This window comes from Syngnathus scovelli, chromosome 6 (genome assembly GCF_024217435.2).
Source record: "Syngnathus scovelli strain Florida chromosome 6, RoL_Ssco_1.2, whole genome shotgun sequence".
NCBI lineage: Eukaryota > Metazoa > Chordata > Actinopteri > Syngnathiformes > Syngnathidae > Syngnathus > Syngnathus scovelli.
Genome location: NC_090852.1, coordinates 2,860,634 through 2,884,947, shown reverse-complemented (window position 1 = coordinate 2,884,947; position 24,314 = coordinate 2,860,634). Strand labels below are relative to the sequence as shown.

Below are 24,314 nucleotides of genomic sequence, written 5' to 3'. Positions count from 1 at the left end.
CATTTAACATATTATTGTCTTCCCCAAGAATAATACAGCACCTTCGATGTAATTGGTCTGATACAACTACCGTAATTTCCGGACTATAAGCCGCACCAGCTAAATTTAGCGGAAAATCTAGTTTTGTTCATATATAAGCCACACCGGACCGTAAGCTGTAGGTTTTTTAATGTTTAATAACCTTTTTTAAGAGAATATACACAAAGAATATTGTCAGGAAAGAAATGGTTCTTTGGGGACGCATACCTTTTATTAACATAACCATTATTGACAGAGATGAAGGAGCTCTGCAAACATACAAACATAAATCTCAGTGACGACCATAATAAACTTAATGTGCAGGGAACACTAGCAACACACAACTAATGTTAGGTTCAGATTCAGCAAAAGGATCAGCAGACAAAACCAGTGAGACAGAATGTTGAGTCTTTTCTCGCGAGGAGTGCATCCAGACTTACAGCAATCCAAAATACACTAAAGGTCTTGTTTACACTCCTCTCTTTTTATTCAGGAATGCCCTACCTACAATGTGAGACTAGCCCCTGATAGGTGGGGGGGAAAGCGTGGGCTTTGTCTCATGAGAGAAGAAACGAGATTCTATGTGAAACTAGAAGTCGGAGACAGGATCCCATGAGAAACGAAAAGTGTGCAAGGATAAAATGTTATGGGAAACAAAGTAGTCATGTGAAAAGAGTGCATAGCCAAAATGACATGTGCAGACATCAACAACTTTCTTGGATTCCCAGATGTCTAGAAGGTCCGGAAGCTCCAGACAGCATCGTTTGACTTGTTGTGGACTGGATGATGTCTGCAAGAAGAAACAGCAAGCATTCTGCGCAATAACTTTATTAATATGTACTCATTAGGGAACGCATGATAACATATATATATACAATTTATCTAACAACTAATAATAAATAAAATGGGACCACTTACAGGGGTAAAGTTGGCAATGTGATACGAGCTACACGTATAGCTCCAGTGTAGACGTGACTGGGAAATAAAAAAAAAAGAGGGTGACGCAACAAGATGTCATCAACAATAGTCCAGTGCCCTCTAGTGACCAGAGAAAACCTCTACAGTGCATGAGCAGCTCTAGTTCCTTTGTTAAGAGCTAAATCAACTGCATTTAACTTAAAAGGGGCATCATATGCATTTCTTTTGTCCCCCATAATGGTTTGTGTATAAAAGCTTCCTTTCTTCAGTAATGTCCATCTTGATTTCGTTCTGTCTCTTCTTTGTATTAACTATATGGCACTTTTTGCCTGGCGGACGGACATGCGATCAACACACCACTCTTCTCCCCAGTGATCGTGTGTCTGGTCACATATCCTTCCACCCAGCAAAGAGGTGCCACGCAACCTTTTTTGCTAATGAGCGTGTAAGATTATTAGACATCACAAAAATCACAAAAAAAGCCTTAGATACGTCGCACTGGACTACAAGCTGCAGGGTTCAAAGTTTGTCCAAAAAGTAGTGGCTTATAGTCCGGCAAATACAGTATACAGAGGTGGGCATTTCGTCAGTACCGATGAAAGCAACTACCTAGTTATGGTATGCTATGTAGACACAACACCCCTCCCCAACATTTTGTTCATCCATTTTTTTTGTTTATATTTTTGTCTTTGAAGAATTTTCAAATGGTCTGCCTCTTAATAGACAAAGTATGAACATAGCCACTGACTTTATATCACGGCAATGGCAACAGCACTTACCACTCCAAAAAACGTGCATGTGAATTCTGCAGAGAAGTCTGAGTTCACCAAATCTGAAAAAGGTTTCTTAAATGATTATCAAAGTCAAAGTCAGCTTTATTGTCAATTTCTCCACATGCCAAAGACACACAAAGAAACCGAAATTTCGTTCCCCGCTATCCCACGGTGACAAGACATGGCCCACAATAGACAATCAAGTAAACAAGTAAACAACAGCGTGCTGAATAAATAATGAATAAATAACACAACAAATAAATAAGAGGAGCAAAAAGGAGCAAGTGAGCGTGCAGCAGACATTCCAGAAAATAGCGCAACAGTGCCACACGCTACGCAGAAGGGATTAAGTGGCCTTGACTTGATGAAGTTGATCACTTTGATGCTGTCGTTCAAAACATCATGCAACACGGGGCTCATTTTCTTGGACGCGAACGCTTCCCTGTGAATCACACCAGTGAGTCCACTTAATGCCGGGATTTTCCTTTTTAATCCGTGCAATGAGCCCTTACGCACTGCCCGTCATTGATGCAGCTGCATCTGTACAGACGCTGCTGAAGGATTTCCAGCTGATACCGTTTTCAGAGAAAAATGCGTTAACGACATTAAAAATGTCCTCTCCGGTTGTTCTCCCCTCCAGACTTTTGCGGAAAAGTATGTGTTCACAAATGTCGTCAGTCTCATTGTATCTCACAAAAGCAACAACCTGTGCATTTCCACTGACATCTGTGGATTCATCCAGCTGGAGTGAAAAAGAGTCGCCAAGCTTTCCCACTTGTTCGACAATGTCTGCACCCATTCTGTCTATTCTGCGGCAAACGGTGTCATTAGACAAAGGCACAATTTTTAATGTATCCGCAGATTTTTTGTCTAGCATAGTTTCAGCCAATACAACAGCGGCGGGGACCAGCAGCTCTGCAGCTATGGTGAACGTTTTTTTGGCTTTAGCTACGAGCAAAGAAACTGCATAAGAAGCCTTCAGGGCTTTGGCTGATATAGTGGAGGCTTTTTGCATTGTGTCTTGGGATGACTTGAAGTCAGAAAGTTTCCCCCTGAAGAACTCCGGTGGCTTACCAACATGGCATCCGTGTTTTGTGGTGAGATGCCTCTGGAGATGTGCCGGCTTCATGCTCGCGTTGGCTAATTTCTCCCCGCAAAAAAAGCACAGTGCTTTAGGTGGGTTACAACTTGTGGACGTAAATCCCATCAAACAATAGTCTTCCATGTATTGTCGGTACTTCGTTGGCTCTGGTTTTGCCTTCATTTTTATTTGTTTCTCCGTGTTTTCAACAGCAGCATCGCTGCTACGCTTTAGCCACATCTCCATGTTACAGTGCGTCATCAAGGCAACCGCAGGTGACTGCTATTGGTTTGTGGAGAGTCCGTTTATTAAGGACTAAAATTGAATACTGAATATAAAACATACATTTGTATTTCATCAAACTTTTTATAACAAATTCTCAAGACAACCAGGCTTACTGTTCTTTTATTTATTTTATAACTACCGGTATATATATTTTTGTAAAATCTCACGCACCCGCTGGAGTACCTCTACGTATCCGCAGGGGTACGCGTACCCCCATTTGAGAACCACTGCTCTAGGTCATCAAACGTTTCAAATTTAAACACTGGCCCTTCGACGTGTGATCCAGAAGTCACGCATTGGAATAGCATCTGGATGTGTGTGGGCGGATGGTGAAAGCAGACAAGGTGACTGTCACCGAGCAGAGAAGCACAGATTTAGTGATATTCCTGTTATTGAGCGTATGACACGTGAACAAACAGCTCTTAAATACATAAAATATCAACTCAAAATTATTTTCATCCCTTATGGGAGACGATATGCAATAAAGGGCTGTAATCTGCAAGAATTTAAGAGAAGAAGGAGGAGAAAAGGCAAAGGACAATGAAACGGAAAGAGTTCATGGTTGGTCTAACAGATCATGAATAGGTTTTCACACAGGAGCAGGAGAGAGAGGAGCAGGAGTGCGATCAATTTAGATTGTATTCTAACCTTGGCCACAATGTGGAGCGGACTCCTGGTCAAAGTACGCCATTTCAAACTTTGAAGTAAAGCATTTTGGGTTTTTTTTGGAGTTAACAGTTCAATTGATTAAGTTTGCAAATAAGTGTGGGGTTTGTAAAGCTCGTATCTTGTCTCACTTGTTGGCAGTCAGTAACAGATTAAAGATGTGTGTCTTCTGCCACATTCTAATTCCTCATGGTTCTGTTAGAATAGGCCTCTTTGGCACATGTGATTAGCTAGGTAGCTTGAGCTATGCTGTTATCTTGCTTTGACTTTTCTCTTGCTTTCACTGGCTTTCCCTACACTCTTTGCAGATATGTAGGAGTTGATCTCAGTTAAGACTGCAAGGTCACACATTATCACACAGGGTCTTGGGTTTGATCTGAGCCTTGTCCCCCCTTCCCCAAATATTATTTTTATTACGTTTACATCTTGCAACAGTTTCTTTGAATATTGTTGAACTTATGCAAGCAGTAATTGCCAATTGACATTCGCGTCGACTCCCATCTTTGCAACTAAGGGAGGGGGGGGGGGGTTGCTGTATGCCGTAAAGCAGTCAGCACATTTGTATTTTTTTGTGTGGTAGGGTCATACCACCCTCTTCAAAAAAAAAATTCGTACTAGTAAAAGCGATACAGACCCCACCAAGCCAAGACAACGGTACCATTTTATTAGTTGTAAGTTGATGTTTCAAGACTTATATATTCTATTCTATTCTATTCTATACTTAAATATTTTAAAAAGTTACCTCGTCCTGCTTTAAGGTAAGCCATTTGGAACTAAAAAACAAATTAGAACATAATGGCATCAATTGGTCTGCTAATTGTATTGTCGGTAATACGTTCTCAACATATGTTTTAATATAATGGAATGTTTGGCTTTTTAAGATGTTTTAGGCAACGTATGGTCTTAGATCAGTGGTTCTTAACCTGGGGTCGATTGAACCCTACGGGTCTCGGGTTTGGCAGAGCCTCCACTGCGAAGGTCAGAACACACTTAATTTATAGTGTAAATTCGTGATGACGCGAAACTTAAGGCAACAGCAGAAGTAACACTGATTTGCAGGTATGTAATTTGTTGTAAATTGTAACGCATTGTGTTGGTTTTGTTCTTTGAACAAGGTGATGTTCATGCATGACTCATTTTGTGCACCAGTCTTGAATTTGAAAAAAAAAACATTTTACTTTTCACTAGAGGGGTTCGGTGAATGCACACATGAAAGTGGTGGGGTTCGATACCTCCAACAAGGTTAAGAACCACAGGTCTTGATAAAGTGCTATTCAAGTCCTTTGCAATTACTATTTAGGCACGTTTTTATTTATTTTCCGGGAAATACAATTAAACCAGTCATTTTGCTAACCAGTATGTATGTAGATGAATCAGAATTAATTCTAAATAACAGTGTGTGCATGCCGTTCACCAATTTGCATAGTCCATGCACATTTCCCTCCCAAAAAGGGCTTCCGTATGAAGGATCTCAGCCAGTGCGCATAGACTAGAAAAGAAAGAAAAACAGCGGAGACATTTACAACTTTCGCATGTAACAGATATCAACTTGAATCCAGGACGTTAAAACTCAATTTTTCAACTTTTCAAAATTAGAGAATGAAAAAAAAGAGAAAAATAAATGAGGGCATCAATAACAGAACATTACAAAAGGTAAGGCCTATATTTTTTGTCTGAACGAAAGAAAACAAAAGGCTATTACAAAAGTTGTTGAAATTGATAGTATAGTATACAGGTGACAAACTTAAGGCCCCGGGGCCAGATACGGCCCGCCACATCATTTTATGTAGCCCGCGAAGACATATTGTGCATCGAATTCGTGTGTCATTAATAGAATTGCAAATTGTCTTCACTTTTAATGTTTTTTTTAAATATTTTACCAGTTTTTACTCGTCTGATTTGAAAACGAGTTATTTGTCAGTTTGTTTTGTAGTTTTTACTGTATATAATATGAGATGCTCATACATTTATTTGGGTTGACAGTCATAATGGCCCTCCGAAAGAAGCTATGACTACAATGCGGCCCGCGAAAAAAAATGAGTTTGACACCCCTGGTATAGTACAACAAAAAGGCATTTGTATACATGCCAGTCGGAGTTGAGTCAAGCAAGCCGGCGATGTGTGTGCCTATAAAATCAAATTGATGGTTGTCGTTTGTCAACTGTATATTTGTGGAAATGTCCTAGTAATATGCGGTCACTGCATTCATACGAAAACGCTTTGGATTAATTTGAGCGGCTTGATAGATTTCCGGGTCCTGTTCATTGGTCTGCTCGCATACGTATCAGTTGCTCAACTGACACTCAGATACAGTACAGAAGCACATCCAAGTACTTGAATGTGTCCTTTTCATATTCAGGACATTAGTCAACTCATTAGCAGTGACGGACGGCATCTCTTCTCATGAGTAAAGTTTCTATTTAAATTTTGTTTTTCCCTTCTAATTTCTCAATTTTTTCAACCGATTCAACCCGTTCCATCTTTTAACTACTCATCTAATGCCAACCGATTCCAAAACTTCCCACTCACCCAAAATTCAAAATTTTTAATTTTGAAATTCACGCCAAATTTTACAAAATTCCGTTTTTCCCTTCTAATTCCTACATTATTTGACAGATTCAACCCTTTCCAACTTTAAAGTTCACCCTATGTTTATCATATTCACCCCCACCCCACTTCCATTATGCTTACCTAATTCACCCCTTCACCCCCAATTCCACAGTGTGGCGGCCATCTTAGAGTGCCCCAGAATAAACACGAAGTGGACCGGAAGTGCCCCAAAACAAACAGGAAGTGTCCCAAAATGAGCAGGAAGTGAACCGGAAGTGCCCCAAAATGAACAGGAAGTGAACCGGAAGTGCCCCAAACCAAACCGGAAGTGATCTCAATTGAACCAGACGAGCACCCAAATAAACCGGAAGTGACCGAAAATAAACCGGAAAGGCCCTAAATTGAATCGGAAGTGCCCCAAATAAACCGGAGGTGGCCTGAATTGAGTCGGTTTCAACTTTAGGATTACAAAGTGGCTACTAACATGTAGTTTTCTTTTCGTTCATAATTTCAATAGTTTGGCACTATTTTTTACTAACTTGTAAAATCTTCATCCGATTCAACCAGCTTCAACTTACTAACCTGTAGTTTTTGTTTCGTTTTAGATTTCAAATTATTTTGGTGCATTTTTTCTAAAAATGCTCATGTTTTCCCCATTCATTCTCTATGGTGCATTTGACATCTGATCTAACTTCTTAATTTTTTTTCCGATTCAATTTAAAGGGTTATTAACCTGTAGTTTTCGTTTCGTTCATTTCACAATTTTTTGGCGCATCTTTCTCTAAACGAGGGGTTGGGAGCCTTTTTGGCGGACCGAGCCATAAATACCCATTTTTTAAAAATAATTTCTCGTGAGAGCCATACCATTTAAAAAAAAAAAAAAACGATAGGTTAAATACAATTAAATGCATGTATTCTAATTAAGACTAACGATTTTTGAGTGTACTAATGTATTCTTTTTCATAACGTTTTTAATGTCGCCAAAAGAGCCATATCTGGCTCGCAAGCCATAGGTTCCCGACCCCTGCTCTAAACATTCAATTTATTCCCCATTCATTCGCTATGGCGCATTCAACATCTGCTCTAACTTCTAAATTTGTTGTCTAATTCCCCTTTCAACTTCACTGTCATTTGACATCATTCTGTAGCATTCCAGTATTTATTCAGCTTCCATGCCTTCACATGCAATTTCTCCAGAAATTGCAAATTCTAGTTGGACTAAGCTGCTCAATAAACCTAACCCCAGGGAAGCTGCAGGCCCTGAAGAAATACCAGGAAAGGTACTCAACTGGTGGCCGTACACATCTTCATTTCACCAAATCTGGCACTCTTTGCAAGACGTTTAGACACCCTGGAGAAAATACTTGAATACAGCATTTGTTTTTAATACATTCTCTGCCTGCAGACTTTGTTTTGAATGATGTGAATCATAAGTCTTGCATTTAGTTCATAATGGTCTTAAAAAGTTTCATTTTATTTGGTGAATCCTACAGAAACCCTGTTAATGTCATTTTTAAATAAATTGTCCAATTAGTGCAGAGATATGTGTTGATTTTGAAGAGTTGTAATTATTTTTCTTCCATTTTTTTCAGGTGAAATGTATCATACTGCAATTGTTGAGAGGGTTGTGCTATCTCCATCACAATTTCATCATTCACAGGTCAATCAATGTCAGTTATTGTACTTTTACTCTAGCTTGCCCATTTTATCTTATTTTGGACTCAAGTCAGTGAGACTTAGTTGTTTCTGTCTTTGTACATTTACAAACATAATCCCTTTTGAACGAAACCTGGTTGAACTGAGAGCAAATCTTCACATCCAGTGAAAATAAATGTCTTGTGACCAAGTGACGTCAACTAAGAGCTTGCCCTGTACAGCAGCCATATATGTTCTTTAAAACACTGTTGTCTCTCTATATGATTGTTTCTTTGTTGAGCCTACAGTTTACAAATTGTTTATGAAGTTAGAATTTTTTTCAACAATATTTATTTAATTTTTTTTCACAATACAACTACAGTGGTACCTCCACTTACCAACGCCTATACTTACAAACTTTTTGAGATATGAACCGGATTTTTTTGCAAGTACTTACGAACAACATTTCGACTTCCGAACCGGCGCCCCAACCCCCACATCACCCTTGTCTCCTTTGCTCGGCTATTCCCCGTTCGTCTTGGCGTGTTAGCAGTCTAAAAGACAAGTACCGTATTTTCTGCACCAAAAGGTGTACCTAAAAGCCTTTAATTTTCTCAAAAAACGAAGGTGCGCCTTTTAATGAGGTGCGCCTTTTGATTGGACCAAATTTCAAAATCTGTAATGTTGTTTTGTGTGGCTTCCGCCACACAGAGACGCAACATACTGGCGTAATATGTAGACCCGATGAACCAATCGGAGGACATTACATTTTACGCAGATCGGGGTAGAAAACCAATCAGAGGTTTGTGCATAACACGTAGAGTACGTAACTCCACTGCCATTGATAAATAAAGACTATCGTTTGTGCAAAGCAAACAGCACTAAGATCCCCTAAAATTAATTCGACAGAGACATGCTTTCGAGGCACAACTCAAGCTTTCTGGAAAGCCGGGATCATTGCCGAAAAATAATGTGACGACGACAAGATAATGACAAGAGGGATCTTGTAATGTTTAATGGCGGGGACTGTACTAGCTTGTTTTCAATAAAAATATGAAGAACACACTTGTGTTTGTCAATTTGCATCTTTAGACCCGAGGTTTTTTTTTTTTTTTTTTTTTTAAGTTGTCACTAGTGTTCTGCTCAAGGTGCGTTCGTTAACAACTTACACAGTCGGAAAACTCATTTATTGCACCAAAAAGCAATGACGGGTATGTGACCACATTGCAGGGAGATCGAGGAAGCATACAATAATTTATTAACCTGACTTTTTCTATATCTTCTTGGGGGTAGTTTTAGCAAGTGTAGAAAATTAGACCAGGTTCCCCCCTCCCCCAAGCAAAGTTAGGAGGTCAATAATAATGTGGCATTTGTTATAAAGGTTTGAAAACCTAAAAATAAAACCGTTGTTTTGGTTTTCTGTATGTTTTACACAGAGTAATACGGCAAAAGTCTGACTTTTGGGATTGTCCTGCATGCATTATTTGCTTTTACATTGATTCCTATGAGAAACATTGCTTCTACTTACAAACCTTCCACTTACAAACCCAATAACGGAACAAATTAAGTTCGTAAGTAGAGGTACCACTGCAATTAACTATTTTGGGTTGTTACAAGTCTGTGGCATTGAAATTATGATATTGTTGTATTATCAGGGACCTTAAAGTGTCTAATCTGCTGATGACAGACAAAGGCTGTGTTAAAATAGGTAAGTAAACATACTTCCATCACTCACAATCACACCAGTGACTTCTTTAGAGAACCTGCCTGATTTAAAAATAATTATATTTTTTGCATTTTGAAATGCTTCTCCATATACCGTATTTGCCGGTGTATTGGTCGACCTTTTTCGATTCAAAATCGACCGAAAAAAATCGACCTCGACTTATACACCGAGTCATAAAATTTAACTTCGTATTCATCGCTTCAAATGTGATGGTAACCAAGGCCGTTTCTCATGCATCTCATTGTGCGTTGCACTTAGAAAATTTGAACCGGGCGGCGTGCGCGAGTGCGCGGCCCGCTGGAAGTCGAATGAGGCTCAGCGATCTCCTCCGCGGTGCTTATAAACAGCCGATCCGCTCGGCGGGGGCTATTTTCGGCCACTCGGCGCGTGCGCACGGCCTCCCGGATGTGCCGGGCGGCGTGCGCGAGTGCGCGGTCCGCTGGAAGTCGAATGAGGCTCAGCGATCTCCTCCGCGGTGCTTATAAACAGCCGATCCGCTCGGCGGGGGCTATTTTCGGCCACTCGGCGCGTGCGCACGGCCTCTCGGATGTGCCGGGCGGCGTGCGCGAGTGCGCGGCCCGCTGGAAGTCGAATGAGGCTCAGCGATCTCCTCCACGGTGCTTTTAAACAGCCGATCCGCTCGGCGGGGGCGATTTTCGGCCACTTGGCGCGTGCGCACGGCCTCCCTGATGTGCCGGGCGGGTGCGCGAGCTCGCCGGCCGCTGGAAGTCGAATGAGGCTCCGCGATCTCCTCCGCGGTGCTTATAAAGTGCCGATCCGCTCGGCTTGGAGCTATTTCCGGCCTCCCGTTGGTGCCGGGCGGCGTGCGCGAGCTCGCCGGCCGCTGGAAGTCGAATGAGGCTCCGCGATCTCCTCCGCGGTGCTTATAAACAGCCGCATGCGCACGGCCTCCCGGAATTTGAACACATTTCGTCAATAAATTACGTATATTGAATTTTGAAGTTTAATATAATGCAACAATTGAGCTCGACTTATACAAAGGATATATCATAAAATCGTAAATTTCCGTCGAATTTTAGGGGGTCGACTTATACACCGAGTCGACCTGTACACCGGCAAATACGGTAACAAAAATCACATTATTCATGCAATGTATCCTAATACATATATATTTAAGTGGACCTATGTTTTTCTTAATTGAAATGCTATGGTTAAGACTTAGCTTGCTTATTTTGATATATTAGCTTTAAACAGAGCAAAACAGAGTAAAACCAAGTTTAAAATGCTTCTCCATATAACAAAGATCTCATTATTCATGCAATGTATCCTAATGCATATATATTTAAGTGGACCTAAGTTTTTTTGATTGAAACTCTATGGTTAAGACTTAGCTTGCACCAACAAAGTTTATTTTGATACATTAGCTTACAGAGAAAAACAGAATAAAACCAAGTTTAAAATGAGTTAATGTGATTTTATAATTAAGGAGCATCTTATAACCTTTATCTTTTAACTGAATTTAAATTGAGTTCAACCCAATTTATAGGGAAGATTGTAGATATTGAAATAACACCACAGTAAAGCCTTGTGTGTCAACTTATTTAATAGATTTTTTGTTTTCTATAAAGCATCACAGCTAGTATTTCACTGAGCGACGAAGATTTGGTTTGCAAGTGTATGCGCACACATATGCAGACTTTTGCTGCTCAGTAAGCTATGGGCACAGACATACATACAGTGGGGCAAAAAAGTATTTACCGTATTTTTCGCACTATACATTTTTTTTCATAGTTTGGGCAGGCGGGCAACTTATACTGAGGAGCGACTTATATGTGAATTTTTTCACAAATTTTCAAAATGAAAAAAAAAAAAAGTGAAACCGTGATAAACGAACCGCGATGTAGCAAGGGATTACTGTAATTTGAATTTCAAGTGACGTCAGCGGCGCGGCGGTTGTTTACATAAAGGACAAAGATTCGATCACGGGATGACGAAGATGACGAAGGGCCCCACGTACTACCGGCATCATTAGCGGCTTTGTTTGTAAGTGACACGGAGTACGAAGAGTTTGAAGGATTTAATGATTTGGAGTGACACAGAAGGTTTGAAAAAACTATTATGGCTTTTACGCACGCCCGGTCCTACTCTACGAAGCTCTCTTTCACCTCTGTGGATTGAAGTCGGGGGCCGGCGCCCGGCTGGGTGGCTGTCCAAGGATGGTAGATGGGGCTCGGACATGGCTTTTATGCACGCCCGGTCCTACTCTACGGAGCTCTCTTTCACCTCCGTGGATGAAAGTCGGGGGCCAGTGCTTGGCCGGGTGGCTGTCCGGGGACGCTGGATGGGGCTCGGACATGGCTTTTACGCACGCCCGGTCCGATTCTATGGAGCTCTCTTCCACCTCCGTGGCTGGAAGTGCCACCTCCGGGGATGGAAGTCCACGTCACCACACGCCTGGAAGTCCATGCCGGTGCTTGGGGCCGTGTGGCGGTGAACTATTTGTTATATTTATTTGATATATTTTATTTCGTGTAGCAACTTGTATATGTTTTTATCGTTACAGTTCAGTAGTTGTTGGCTCGTTGAACTCTTGTTTTGTTAAATAAAGACCGGTTAACAAACCTACGTCTTTCCTTGTACTTTGTTAACGCTACAATATAGTTATATATTAGATCTGTGGAATAACGACGAGGCTGACGTCAGGGCACACGCGCGGCGTTGTTGACAAAGGATGAGGAATTTGATCGATGGATTTAATGATTTAGAGTGACACAGATGGTTTGATAATATTATTGCTTGTATAATAGTTATTTGATATATAATTTATATATATGGGCCTGTGGAATATTTTGAAGTGCAAGCGCCGTCAGCGGCGCGCACCCATTGTTGACAAAGGCTGATCGATGGATTTAATGAATAAGAGTGACACAGATGGTTTTATAAATGTGTTATTTATGTAATAGGAGTATTTGAATAACTCTGAATGTTACGTCAGACCCGTTCTCAGCTCTTCGTTTGTGTTTATGTCACGTTAGCATACCTATCGTTTAGCCTGTTGTTGCTCGTTCATGTCTGTTCTTGGTGTTGGATTTTGTCGAATAAATGTCCCCCAAAATGCGACTTATACTCCGGAGCGACTTATATATGTTTTTTTTTCACGTTATTGTGCATTTTATGGCTAATGCGACCTATATTCCGGAGCGACTTTTAGTCCGAAAAATACGGTAGTCAGCCACCAATTGTGGAAGTTCTCCCACTTACAAGATGAAAGATGCCTGTAATTTTCATCATAGGTACACTTCAACTATGAAAGACAAAATGGAAAAAAAATCCGGAAAATCACATTGTCTGATTTTTAAGGAATTTATTTGCAAATTATGGTGGAAGATAAATATTATGTCAATAACTTTGTTGGCAATGACAGAGGACAAACATTTTCTTTAAGTCTTCACAAGGTTTTCACACATTGTTGCTGGTATTTTGGCCCATTCCTCCATGCAGATCTCCTCTAGAGCAGTGATGTTTTGGGGCTGGTGGGGATGGTTATTTTCTACCATCATTTGCAAATAAAATCTTTCAAAATCAGACAATGTGATTTTATGGATTTTTGTAATTTATTTTGTCTCTCCTAGTTGAAGTGTACCTATGAATTACAGGCATTTGTCATCTTTTAAGTGGGAGAACTTGCACAATTGGTGGCTGACTAAATACTTTTTTGCCCCACTGTACATGTATGCATGTTAGGTCGTCACCAAAGATATTATCAAAGTTGCACATGGAAGACTTTCAGGCATAGATGACTGATAGTGACAAGGTTAAGATACGGCTACTCCAATCTGACCATGCTCAATCTATCTAAGGGAGCAGAGGCTGCATCAGAGTTAGCAGCCAAGGAAGCAGAAAAGAAGAAAAACAAAAGGAAAGGATTGAACTTATAGAATAAATGCAGGGAAAGGAACTCAAAAACGTGAACTGGAAAAGATAAAAGCGGAATGAAATGTAAGGGCTTTTTGAGCCAGACCAATGCCATATAATCAAGAGATTAAAAGTGAGAGCAATGTACACATCTTTATTGACACAAGCGGAGTGGCTCAGAAGCTATACATATTTTTTTGCAGATGACACGAATCTGCTCTGTAGTGGGGATGACCTGGACCAACTACTGGATACTGTGGGTATTGAAATGGAAAAATTACAGAGTTGGTTTGACACAAATAAACTTACATTGAATTTAAGTAAAACAAGGTATATTATATTTGGAAACCGTCCGACAAACACAGACAAAATTCTTACAATAAATAATAAAGAAATAGAAAGAGTGAATGAAGTAAAATTTCTTGGAGTCCTAATAGATAAAAAATTAAGTTGGAAACCACATATAATGTATATCAAATCAAAGATCTCAAAATCACTGGCAGTATTGTATAAAGTAAAAGATCTTATAAACCAAACATCATTATATTCCTTGTACTGCTCCTTCATACTCCCATACATTATGTACTGTGTGGAGGTGTGGGGCAACACATACAAAACAAACACAGATCCAATCTACATTCTACAAAAAAAAAGCAATACGACTTGTAAATAATGTTGATTGCAGAGAACCATCTAACCCTCTTTTTGTAAAACTGAATGCACTGAAATACAATGATCTAGTCAATTTTAAAACCATCCAACTCATGTACAAGATAAAAAATAATCAATTACCAAACAGTATCCAGAGGTTGTTTGAGTGGAGGGAAAGTACCTATTATTTAAGAGGAACACTTATGTTTAAAAGAGATTTGGTGAGAACAACTTTAAAGTTGCATTGTATAACAGCTAAAGGTGTGGAATTATGGAACACCAGCAGTGACGAACTAAAGAATTGTAGTACTTTACCTCAGTTTAAAAAAATGTATAAAGGCAAAATACTGATGGGATACCGTGACATGCTGTGAGGTGTTTAAACTGCTTTTGTATTTATCTATGTGTGTGTATATGTATATATGTGTGTAGTATGTATGTATGTATGTATGTGTATATATATGTGTGTATGTATGTATGTGTACATGCATGTATATATGTATGTATATATGTGTATATGTGTATATATATATGTGTATGTATGTGTGTATATATATATATATATATATATATATATATATATATATATATATATATATATATATATATATATATATATATATGTATGTGTAAAAAAAAAAAAAAAAAAAACTTTTCCTCACCCCCCGTGGGTGGTCTCTTTTTCCCTTCAAGCTCGGGTCCTCTACCAGAGGCCTGGGAGCTTGAGGGTTCTACGCAGTATCTTTGCTGTTCCTAGTACTGCACTTTTCTGGACTGAGATGTCAGATGTTTTTCCTGGGATCTGTTTCAGCCACTCCTCCAGTTTGGGGGTTACTGCCCCTAGTGCTCCAATGACCACAGGTACCACTGAAGTCTTAACTCTCCAGGTCTTCTCCAGCTCTTCTCTGAGCCCTTGATATTTCTCAAGTTTCTCATGTTCCTTTTTCCTAATGTTACCATCATTTGGGATGGCTATGTCAACCACAACGGCTTTCCTCTGCTCTTTGTCCACCACCACAATGTCCGGTTGGTTCGCCATTACCATTCTGTCTGTCTGGATCTGGAAGTCCCAGAGGATCTTGGCTTGGTCATTCTCTACCACCTTTGGAGGTGTTTCCCACTTGGATCTTGGGACTTCCAGTCCATACTCTGCACAGATGTTCCTGTACACTATTCCAGCTACTTGGTTATGGCGCTCCATGTATGCTTTACCTGCCAGCATCTTACACCCTGCAGTTATGTGCTGGATTGTCTCAGGACCTTCTTTGCACAATCTACACCTGGGGTCTTGTCTGGTGTGGTAGATTTGGGCCTCTATTGCTCTGGTGCTCAAGGCCTGTTCTTGTGCAGCCAGGATCAGTGCCTCTGTGCTGTCCTTCAGACCAGCTCTTTCTAGCCATTGGTAGGATTTCTGGATATCAGCTACTTCAGCTATGTTTCGGTGGTACATCCCATGTAGGGGCTTGTCCTCCCATGATGGTCCCTCCAGCACCTCATCTTCCTTTGATGCCCATTGTCTGAGACATTCACTGAGCACGTCATCCGTTGGGGCCTTATCCCTGATGTACTTATGGATCTTGGATGTTTCATCTTGGATCGTGGCTCTCACGCTCGCCAGTCCTCGGCCTCCTTCTTTACGGCTAGTGTACAGTCTCAGGGTGCTGGACTTGGGATGGAACCCTCCATGCATGGTTAGGAGCTTCCGTGTCTTGATATCTGTAGTCTGTATATCTTCCTTTGGCCACCGTATGATTCCTGCAGGGTACCTGATTACTGGTAGGGCGTAGCTGTTAATGGCTAGGGACTTGTTCTTGCCATTGAGCTGACTTCTTAGGACTTGCCTTACTCGATGGAGGTATTTGGCTGTGGCTGCTTTCCTTGTTTCCTCGTCAAGGTTGCCATTTGCCTGTGGAATTCCAAGGTATTTGTAGCTGTCCTCAATGTCTGCTATTGTTCCTTCTGGGAGTGAGACCCCCTCTGTGTGGATTACCTTTCCTCTTTTAGTCACCATGCGGCCACATTTCTCAAATCCGAATGACATTCCGATGTCAGAGCTGTAGATCCTGGTAGTGTGGATCAGGGAGTCAATGTCCCGCTCGTTCTTAGCGTACAGCTTTATGTCATCCATGTAGAGGAGGTGGCTGATGGTGGCCCCATTCCTGAGTTGGTATCCATAGCCCGTCTTGTTGATTATTTGGCTGAGGGGGTTCAGTCCTATACAGAACAGCATTGGGGACAGAGCGTCTCCTTGGTATATACCACATTTGATGGTCACGTGTGCAAGTGGCTTGCCATTGGCTTCAAGTGTGGTTTTCCACTGTTTCATCGAGTTGGCGATGAAGGTTCTCAGAGTCCCATTGATGTTGTACAGCCTCAAGCATTCAGTGATCCAAGTATGTGGCATTGAGTCATATGCTTTCTTGTAATCAATCCAGGCAGTGCTCAGGTTGGTACGTCTAGTTCTGCAGTCTTGGGTGACTGTTCTATCCACCAGGAGTTGATGTTTTGCTCCTCTGGTATTTTTACCAATCCCTTTCTGAGCAGTGCTCATGTATTGATCCATGTGCCTGCTGATCTTATCTGATATTATGCCCGACATCAGCTTCCATGTTGTGGAGAGGCAGGTGATTGGCCGGTAGTTGGATGGGACTGTACCCTTTGATGGATCCTTCTGGATCAGGATCGTACGCCCTTGGGTTAGCCATCCAGGGTGAGTCCCATCCCTTAGCAGCTGGTTCATTTGTGCTGCCAGGCGCTCATGGAGAGTTGTAAGTTTCTTGAGCCAGTAGCTGTGGATCATGTCAGGGCCTGGTGCTGTCCAGTTTTTCATTCCTGAGACTCTTCTCTGGATGTCTGCCACTGTGATGGTTACTGGGTTCTGTTCAGGGAGCTTGCTGTGGTCCTTTCTCAGAGCCACCAGCCACTGTGCATCCTTCTTATGTGATGCCTCCCGCTCCCATATATCCTTCCAGTACTGTTCAGTTTGTATGTATATACATGTGTGTATATATATATATATATATATGTGTATATATATATATATGTATGTATATATATATGTATATGTATATACATATGTATATACATGTGTGTATATATATATATATATATATGTGTATATATATATATATGTATGTATATATATATGTATATGTATATATATATATATATATATGTATATATATATATATGTATATGTATATATATATATATATATATGTATATATATATATATGTATATATATATATATATATATATATATATATATATATATATATATATATATATATATATATATATATGTATGTATGTATGTGTATATATATGTATGTATGTATGTATGTGTATATATATATATATATATGTATGTATGTGTATATATATATATATATATGTATGTATGTGTATATATATATATATGTATGTATGTGTATATATATATATATATATGTATGTATGTGTATATATATATATATGTATGTATGTGTATATATATATATGTATGTGTATATATATATATGTATGTATGTGTATATATATTTATATATATATATATATATATATGTGTATATATATATATATGTATGTGTATATATATATATGTATGTATGTGTGTGTATATATATATATATATATATATATATATATATATATATATATATATATATATATATATATCTTTAACATATCTGAAAATGGACAAATCTTGATGGAATCAAGCAAACATGTGGTTACAAGGGGTAGAGCTAGATAAGCCTAGGCTTCCTTCTACTCCCTTTTGAACAAATAAGATTTTATGATAAAGTGAAAATTTATAACGCAATGTCTTTTTTTCCTTTTCTTTCTTTTCTATTGTACTATGGAGTTATTATTTTCAGTATTTTTTACTTTCTTTTCTTGTATTTCTTTAAATGTTCAAAATAAACAAAATAAACAAAAAAAAAAAAACAATAAACACAGTTTCTTCTACTATCAAAGTTTCTAACCGTAACATGGTGTCCATCTCAGGCATTCTTTATTATGCACAAGCATTACTGAACAGTATCACCATGAAAACGGACTGTCAATGCCAGAGCCCTCCACATTCACTGGTGGTCCAATACAATGGAAAGCCTCATTTAATGCACTCATAGATTAAAAAAAATTACCTGCTTACAAACTGCAGTAGTAAGGGTTGGCAAAATGGCCAAGCGAAGGACTCGACGGGATTCAGGACATATGCTGATTCCATGTTGCAAAACTTAAACATGCCTCATTTAAACATTGTCAATGATTGTGAAGAGAACCAAAAACATGTTCAAAAGCTACTTGACTGGACGGTTGCAAGGTGGAATTGTCATGCTACTCAATTCATGAAAGAAAGTGGTAAGTTTCAAAGTTGAAGGACTTTGCTAAGTTCATGTCGTTTAAAGCGGATGGTGAGTTCATGTCATTTAAAGCGGAGATTGTCTGCAACCCTATCATATATGTAATTTCAAGCTCTCCACTCAATGGACTACTCCCCAAACTCCAGTAAAACCTATCAAAAAGAAAAAAACACGGAAGTCCGGTTCAAGAGCCACCGCCGGATATACACTCGGGTATACACGTATTGAGTGGCAATTGGAGTTTTGGAACATGGCGAAATGGAAGCGATCGGCTTTCAAGCAGCTTACAATCAAGCAAACAATTGCTCTTCGTGAGTGCGATAGAGCAAAACGATTCATCGAATTTAGAGAAGGTGGCTGTGAGTACGCGACAGACACGGAAGTCCGCATCACAAGCCACCGCCAGTTAAAGTTAAAGTCCCAATGATCATCGTCACACACACATCTGGGTGTGGTGAAATTTGTCCTCTGCATTTAACCCATCCCCATGTGATTTTGATCCATCCCCTGGGGGAGAGGGGAGCAGTGAGCAGCAGCGGTGCCGCGCTCGGGAATCATTTGGTGATCTAACCCCCCAATTCCAACCCTTAATGCTGAGTGCCAAGCAGGGAGGCAATGGGTCCCATTTTTATAGTCTTTGGTATGACCCGGCCGGGGTTTGAACCCACAACCTTCCAGTCTCAGGGCGGACACTCTACTACTAGGCCACTGAGCTGGTTGAGTTCAGGCATACATGTGTTTTGTGCCACAGTTTGGATGAGTCGCCGTCATTTGACGAGTATTCTGATGCGGGATACAGTGACCCACAAATACATCTCTTGTAAATAGCAAAACACGCACACGCATTGTGAGCACACACGCAAACATCTCTATAAATACACACATGCAAACATCTCTATAAATACACAAATGCAAACATCTCTGTAAATAGCCCAAAATTTGTAAATAAGTTGTTAAATGTGAAAATGTTGCAGAGTGCGCACGGTATCAAATATGTAAATACCGTATTGGCCCGGATATAAGACGACACTGATTATAAGACGACCCCCTCTTTTTCAAGACTCAAGTTTGAAAAGATACTTTTTGAACACCAAATTAAATTTTTATACAGAAAATAGTTACAGTACATCTGAAACAAATGATTATAACAATATATTCGAGAGAAAAGGCATGTTATTTTGCCTCATTTAAATCATGCAAAAACTGTCTATCACATCTTAATATCTAAAAATTTAAATATGTAAAATAAAGTGCAATCACATTTGTAAATCAAGCCAAGTCAAGTTTATTTGTATAGCCCTAAATCACAAACAGTCTCAAAGGGCTTCACATAGACAAAAATTGACAATTATTCTCAAAGCATCCCCTGATCTTAAGCTCCCCAAAGGGCAAGGAAAAACTAAAAAAAAAACCCTACCAGGGGAAAATGAGAAACCTTGAGAAAGGACCACAGATGGAAGGATCCCCCTTTCAGGATCACCAGGTTGTAATGGATGCAGAGAGGGCACAAGTAATACATAATATGAAAATCAATGAAAAAATGGATGTCGGAGGTGCCCTCGATTGTCCTGGCAGTGTCTTCAAGGAGGTTGAGCTGTAGTTTCCTCATCTTGAATCGGTCCCCGAGAATCCAGCTAGCCGCTATCAGCTTTTGTGCCACCTAACCCCCTCCCCAGCTAGGGAGGAGGGTGGGGAGAGAGAACAAAAACAAACTCCGGCCGAATCGGCCACTACAAGTTAAAGGCCATCTCATAGAAATGTGTCTTTAAACGTGTCTTAAATGTTTCTACTGAGGTAGCAGTTCTAATATCCATTGGTAGGGCATTCCAAAGCTCTGGAGCCCGAATAGAGCATGCTCTAGAACCTGCAGACATTTTCTTGGCCCTCGGTGTAACTAAAAGACTAGCGTTTTGCGAACGAAAGTTACGAGACAGAACATAAGGAGCGACTAGGTCGACGAGATACGAAGGCGCTAAACCATGCAGTGATTTATAGGTTAGTAGAAGAACCTTGAAGTCGCATCTTAAATGGACCGGGAGCCAATGTAAGTTGGCTAATATTGGGGTAATGTGATCAAATTTTCTTGTCCGTGAGAGCAGCCTCGCAGCAGCATCTGTGCGCAGGGAGCTTAATTTGGTCCAATCACGCAACCGCAGCGCGCCAGGCGCTCACTGTTGCATTGCTTTAAGAGCGTCTTTGTGTTTTAGGATGGCTTTACTGCTCCCACTTGCTTTCTTTGGAGGCATGATTAGGGGTTAATACAATCCTCAAAGTAACGAAAGTACAATAACGAACGGAGTCAGTCGGCATCCGGGCCGTGCGGTCGGGTTTTCTCGGGTCCTTTCGACTCATCTCGCGAGGTTCGACCTCCGAATTTTGTTCGACAACCGAAGCAAAAAAATCTCGAATTTTTCGTTCGAACTCCGATTTGTTCGAGAATCGGCACGTTAGAAAACCGAGGTTTGACTGTACAGTTTATAACTTTTGTGTGATCTCAAGCTTACCGCTTTACTGTGGCTGTCGTTTTCATAAATTGAAGGAGCTAAACCATCAACAAAACGACATCTTTCTGCAAATCCTTGTCTATACTGACAAAAGATTTCTGAAACACTCGTCCTTGAACAAGCCGAACTTTGCCCACAGATGTGGGAACACTGCTTGAAAAATGAAATTTGACCAGGCACTTTGAGGTTCTGATGGGCAATGAGTTGTGTGGATTGACACATCCAACAACTGAACATTTTGATCTTTCCACTTCGGCATCCTTGAGTTGTTGGACTACAAAAGTCTCTGAGTAACAAAGTTGCCGCATTTGCGAAACCGTTTGGTTACCATTACCTTATTTGGTAGTCCCGCTCCAAAGGATGCGACGTAATAGATAAAATTAAGTAATAGAAAATGGAGAAATCTGAACGGAGTAAAAAATAGCCCCTAAACAGATCACAAAAGTATCTCTGCAACACCTGGAGGGATAGAGTACACTTTTCTTCAATCTTGGAGACTCAAAGTGCACAATAAATGAATATAAAAGCAGAAAAAAGTGGATTTTCAATGTCTTTTTTAAAGCCAGAAATTTACCATTTATAATGACTTTTCTTTTGTGTATGCTTTGGTGTATTTTTTAATTTCCCTAGTGGGATGAATAAAGTATGTAATTACTATACACTTTGTATCTATGATGATGAATAAAGTTTTAACTCTATTTCATCTCTTATTTATTTCTACGCTTTTAAACACTCACCCCCAGCTATTGAATTGAAACTGTTGCTCCATGGTTAAATCCTTGTTAATTAAATGTTTATTCTTCAAATCACAAAGTGGTTTGATTTTGTGAAATGTGCTTTTCTCAGATATATTTCTTTCTTTTTGTCCTCAGCTGATTTCGGGTTAGCTCGCAGGTATGGTGTCCCCCAGCAACCCATGACGCCCAGGGTGGTTACACTGTGGTGAGTGTCTTTTGGTTGAATAACTAATGTATGTGATGAGATCATTTTTATGCTGCCTTTTTTGTGTCCTGCCCTCCATAATTATGCACAGTTGTGTTCTTGAGCTAATGATATGTTTTTTTTCTCAATAATGTAGGACCAAAATACAAACTATAACTGCGAGCAGTTATAAAAGGTCCTCGCAGCCCTGGCAATGTTGGGGTACTGGCATGTTTGGATACTAGCATATTGAAATTACATTTATTTTTTAAATTAAGTATATCAGACTAAAAGCTAAAACATGACCTTAATAAAAAACAAAAGGCCAAAAATCTCAAAGGAAATAGAAAACGGCTGACTCCCTGTTGAATTTAGACGAGCGCTCCGGAGGCTTTTCTTAGATCTCGGGCTGTTACACAGTATCACTATGTCTCCAATTTTTGGTGAATAAATGCTATTTCATCTAAAATTTGTAAAGGGTGCACATTATAATTTCCATATAAAGTTCCAAAATGATCTTTAATTTACTGTGATGAATTTAGTGCTATGTGTGTGCCATTTAAGAAAATCTGAGGGTTTTTTATTTATTTATTAAGTAAACAACATGTGTCCACAACAACAATTCTATGTGGAATCCGTAAAGATGTGACCTCCATTAAAGGCCAAAAATGGGGCCTATTTGAAAAAATAAATCTAAATGGTGGACTTCCTGTTACTTTTAGCAAATGGCTCAAAAATACGTTTTTGTGGGTCTTTGCCTGTTGCACATACCACCAAAATTTCGTAGCTCTGAATTTAGGGAGGCCACTGGGTCATTTTTTAAAAATTGCACTATAAACTAACAGAATATTGACGAATTTGTCGATTCTGATGTGTATGTAAAGTTTGAGTGTTTGTTCATTTTTAGACCCTCAAACTTGTTGTTGTTTTCATAGGGAACTCTGCGTTTTCACGTTTCATCAAAATTCAAGAACTTTGTGTTTTAGCATCATGAAGGACTAAACAGTCTTCCAAGCAAATATTAAGTAGTTTATTTTCTACAGCCAGTAGATGACACTACCATTCTGATGAAAAAATAAGTCTGTAGATGTCATCAGGCCAGGACTATCATCAAATGTGTAAAATGCGCAGATAGCATCACCTGGGTCAAGTTACAAGTTTTATAGTCAAGGGCAAAATCAGACTTGGCGCCATTTGCTGAAAAGTCACCAAATTCGACGTAGAGCATGATCAAGGTCTGTTTTTACTAATTTGTGTGTTACAGTACATCAAAGTATATTTTTTATTGCCACTAGGTGGCGCTATAGAAGAATATAAAACAATATTATATAGAAGTCTTCAAGTTACGACTATTTATGTACGTATATGTGATATTTTTTGGATGATGTGCAGTGGAGATGAAATTTTCCTCGCGTGTCGAAGGAAATATAAAAATCTAATTTGATGCCCCGCTGTTGTCATATAGTAGATAAAAGTCAGTTGGACTCTAGGACAGTGGTTCCCAACCTTTTTTGCGCCACGGACCAGTTACATGTCAGACAATATTTTCACGGACCGACCTTTATATAAATAAATACATAATACATTTATAATTGTTAGGTTACGGATTCTAGTTATTGATCTGACTCCAAATTGCGATCAACACTTAACACATAAATTGCTATGTCCTAATCCACACACTGGCGCACCTAACAATTTTGCGAGTTCGTTCTGTCAAAGAGAAGACCAGTAGGTCAATCAGACCAAATTTACCAATTGTTTATTCCTAACAAAGCGCACTAATACAGGCCTGGGTCCCGGGTCCCTCACACTAAAACTCGTGCGTTTTTGTGACCACCAAAAGACGACACATTCTTCCGGGTTGCCCAGTTTTAAAGAAACACAATATGAATATTAAAGCATGCAAAATATTGTGAGATGATTGGTCGACGGCCATCTCCTCCCCGCGTCGGCGCTATCGCTGAGATCAGGTGGTTGGAATTTCCCGCGAAGCCCGAGCCACATAGACGTGCTGTTGTTCTCATTCTTCAACGACCTTGAGATGTTCTCGTCCGGTACTCTCTGTCTGGGCCTATACACAACACTTCAACGAAAACAAGTTCATGCAGTTTGCCTGCACATTTTTCGCCAACCACCAATCCACACGAGCACTCCAATACTAGATATTATATTAATATGATTATAAGTTTAACACAACCTTAAAAATATGTTTGCAAACTGCCGAAAGCACATTTTCCTTTATTCCCTCTCATAACCACATTTATGAGGTCATCACCTGTTACTTTAGCAAACAGCTACCAGCGCGCTGTCGATCCTTCCTTCCCCCCGCTGCTCATGTTGAG

At 39.8% G+C, this 24,314-nt stretch overlaps 1 protein-coding gene across 10 annotated transcripts in view; it reads left to right on the top strand.

The window, feature by feature from the left end:
• The window catches only part of cdk10 (cyclin dependent kinase 10), an 84,693-nt gene that overhangs the window by 32,394 nt on the left and 27,985 nt on the right, over window positions 1-24,314 (top strand). For 9 of the 10 annotated variants that reach the window (XM_049723086.1, XM_049723084.1, XM_049723091.2 and 6 more), the window contains 3 exons: window positions 7,884-7,951; window positions 9,582-9,634; window positions 21,924-21,993. In XM_049723086.1, the coding sequence (XP_049579043.1) occupies window positions 7,884-7,951; window positions 9,582-9,634; window positions 21,924-21,993 (191 nt within the window). The remainder of the gene's footprint in view (window positions 1-7,883; window positions 7,952-9,581; window positions 9,635-21,923; window positions 21,994-24,314) is intronic. The other variant, XM_049723088.2, reaches the window with a different exon arrangement.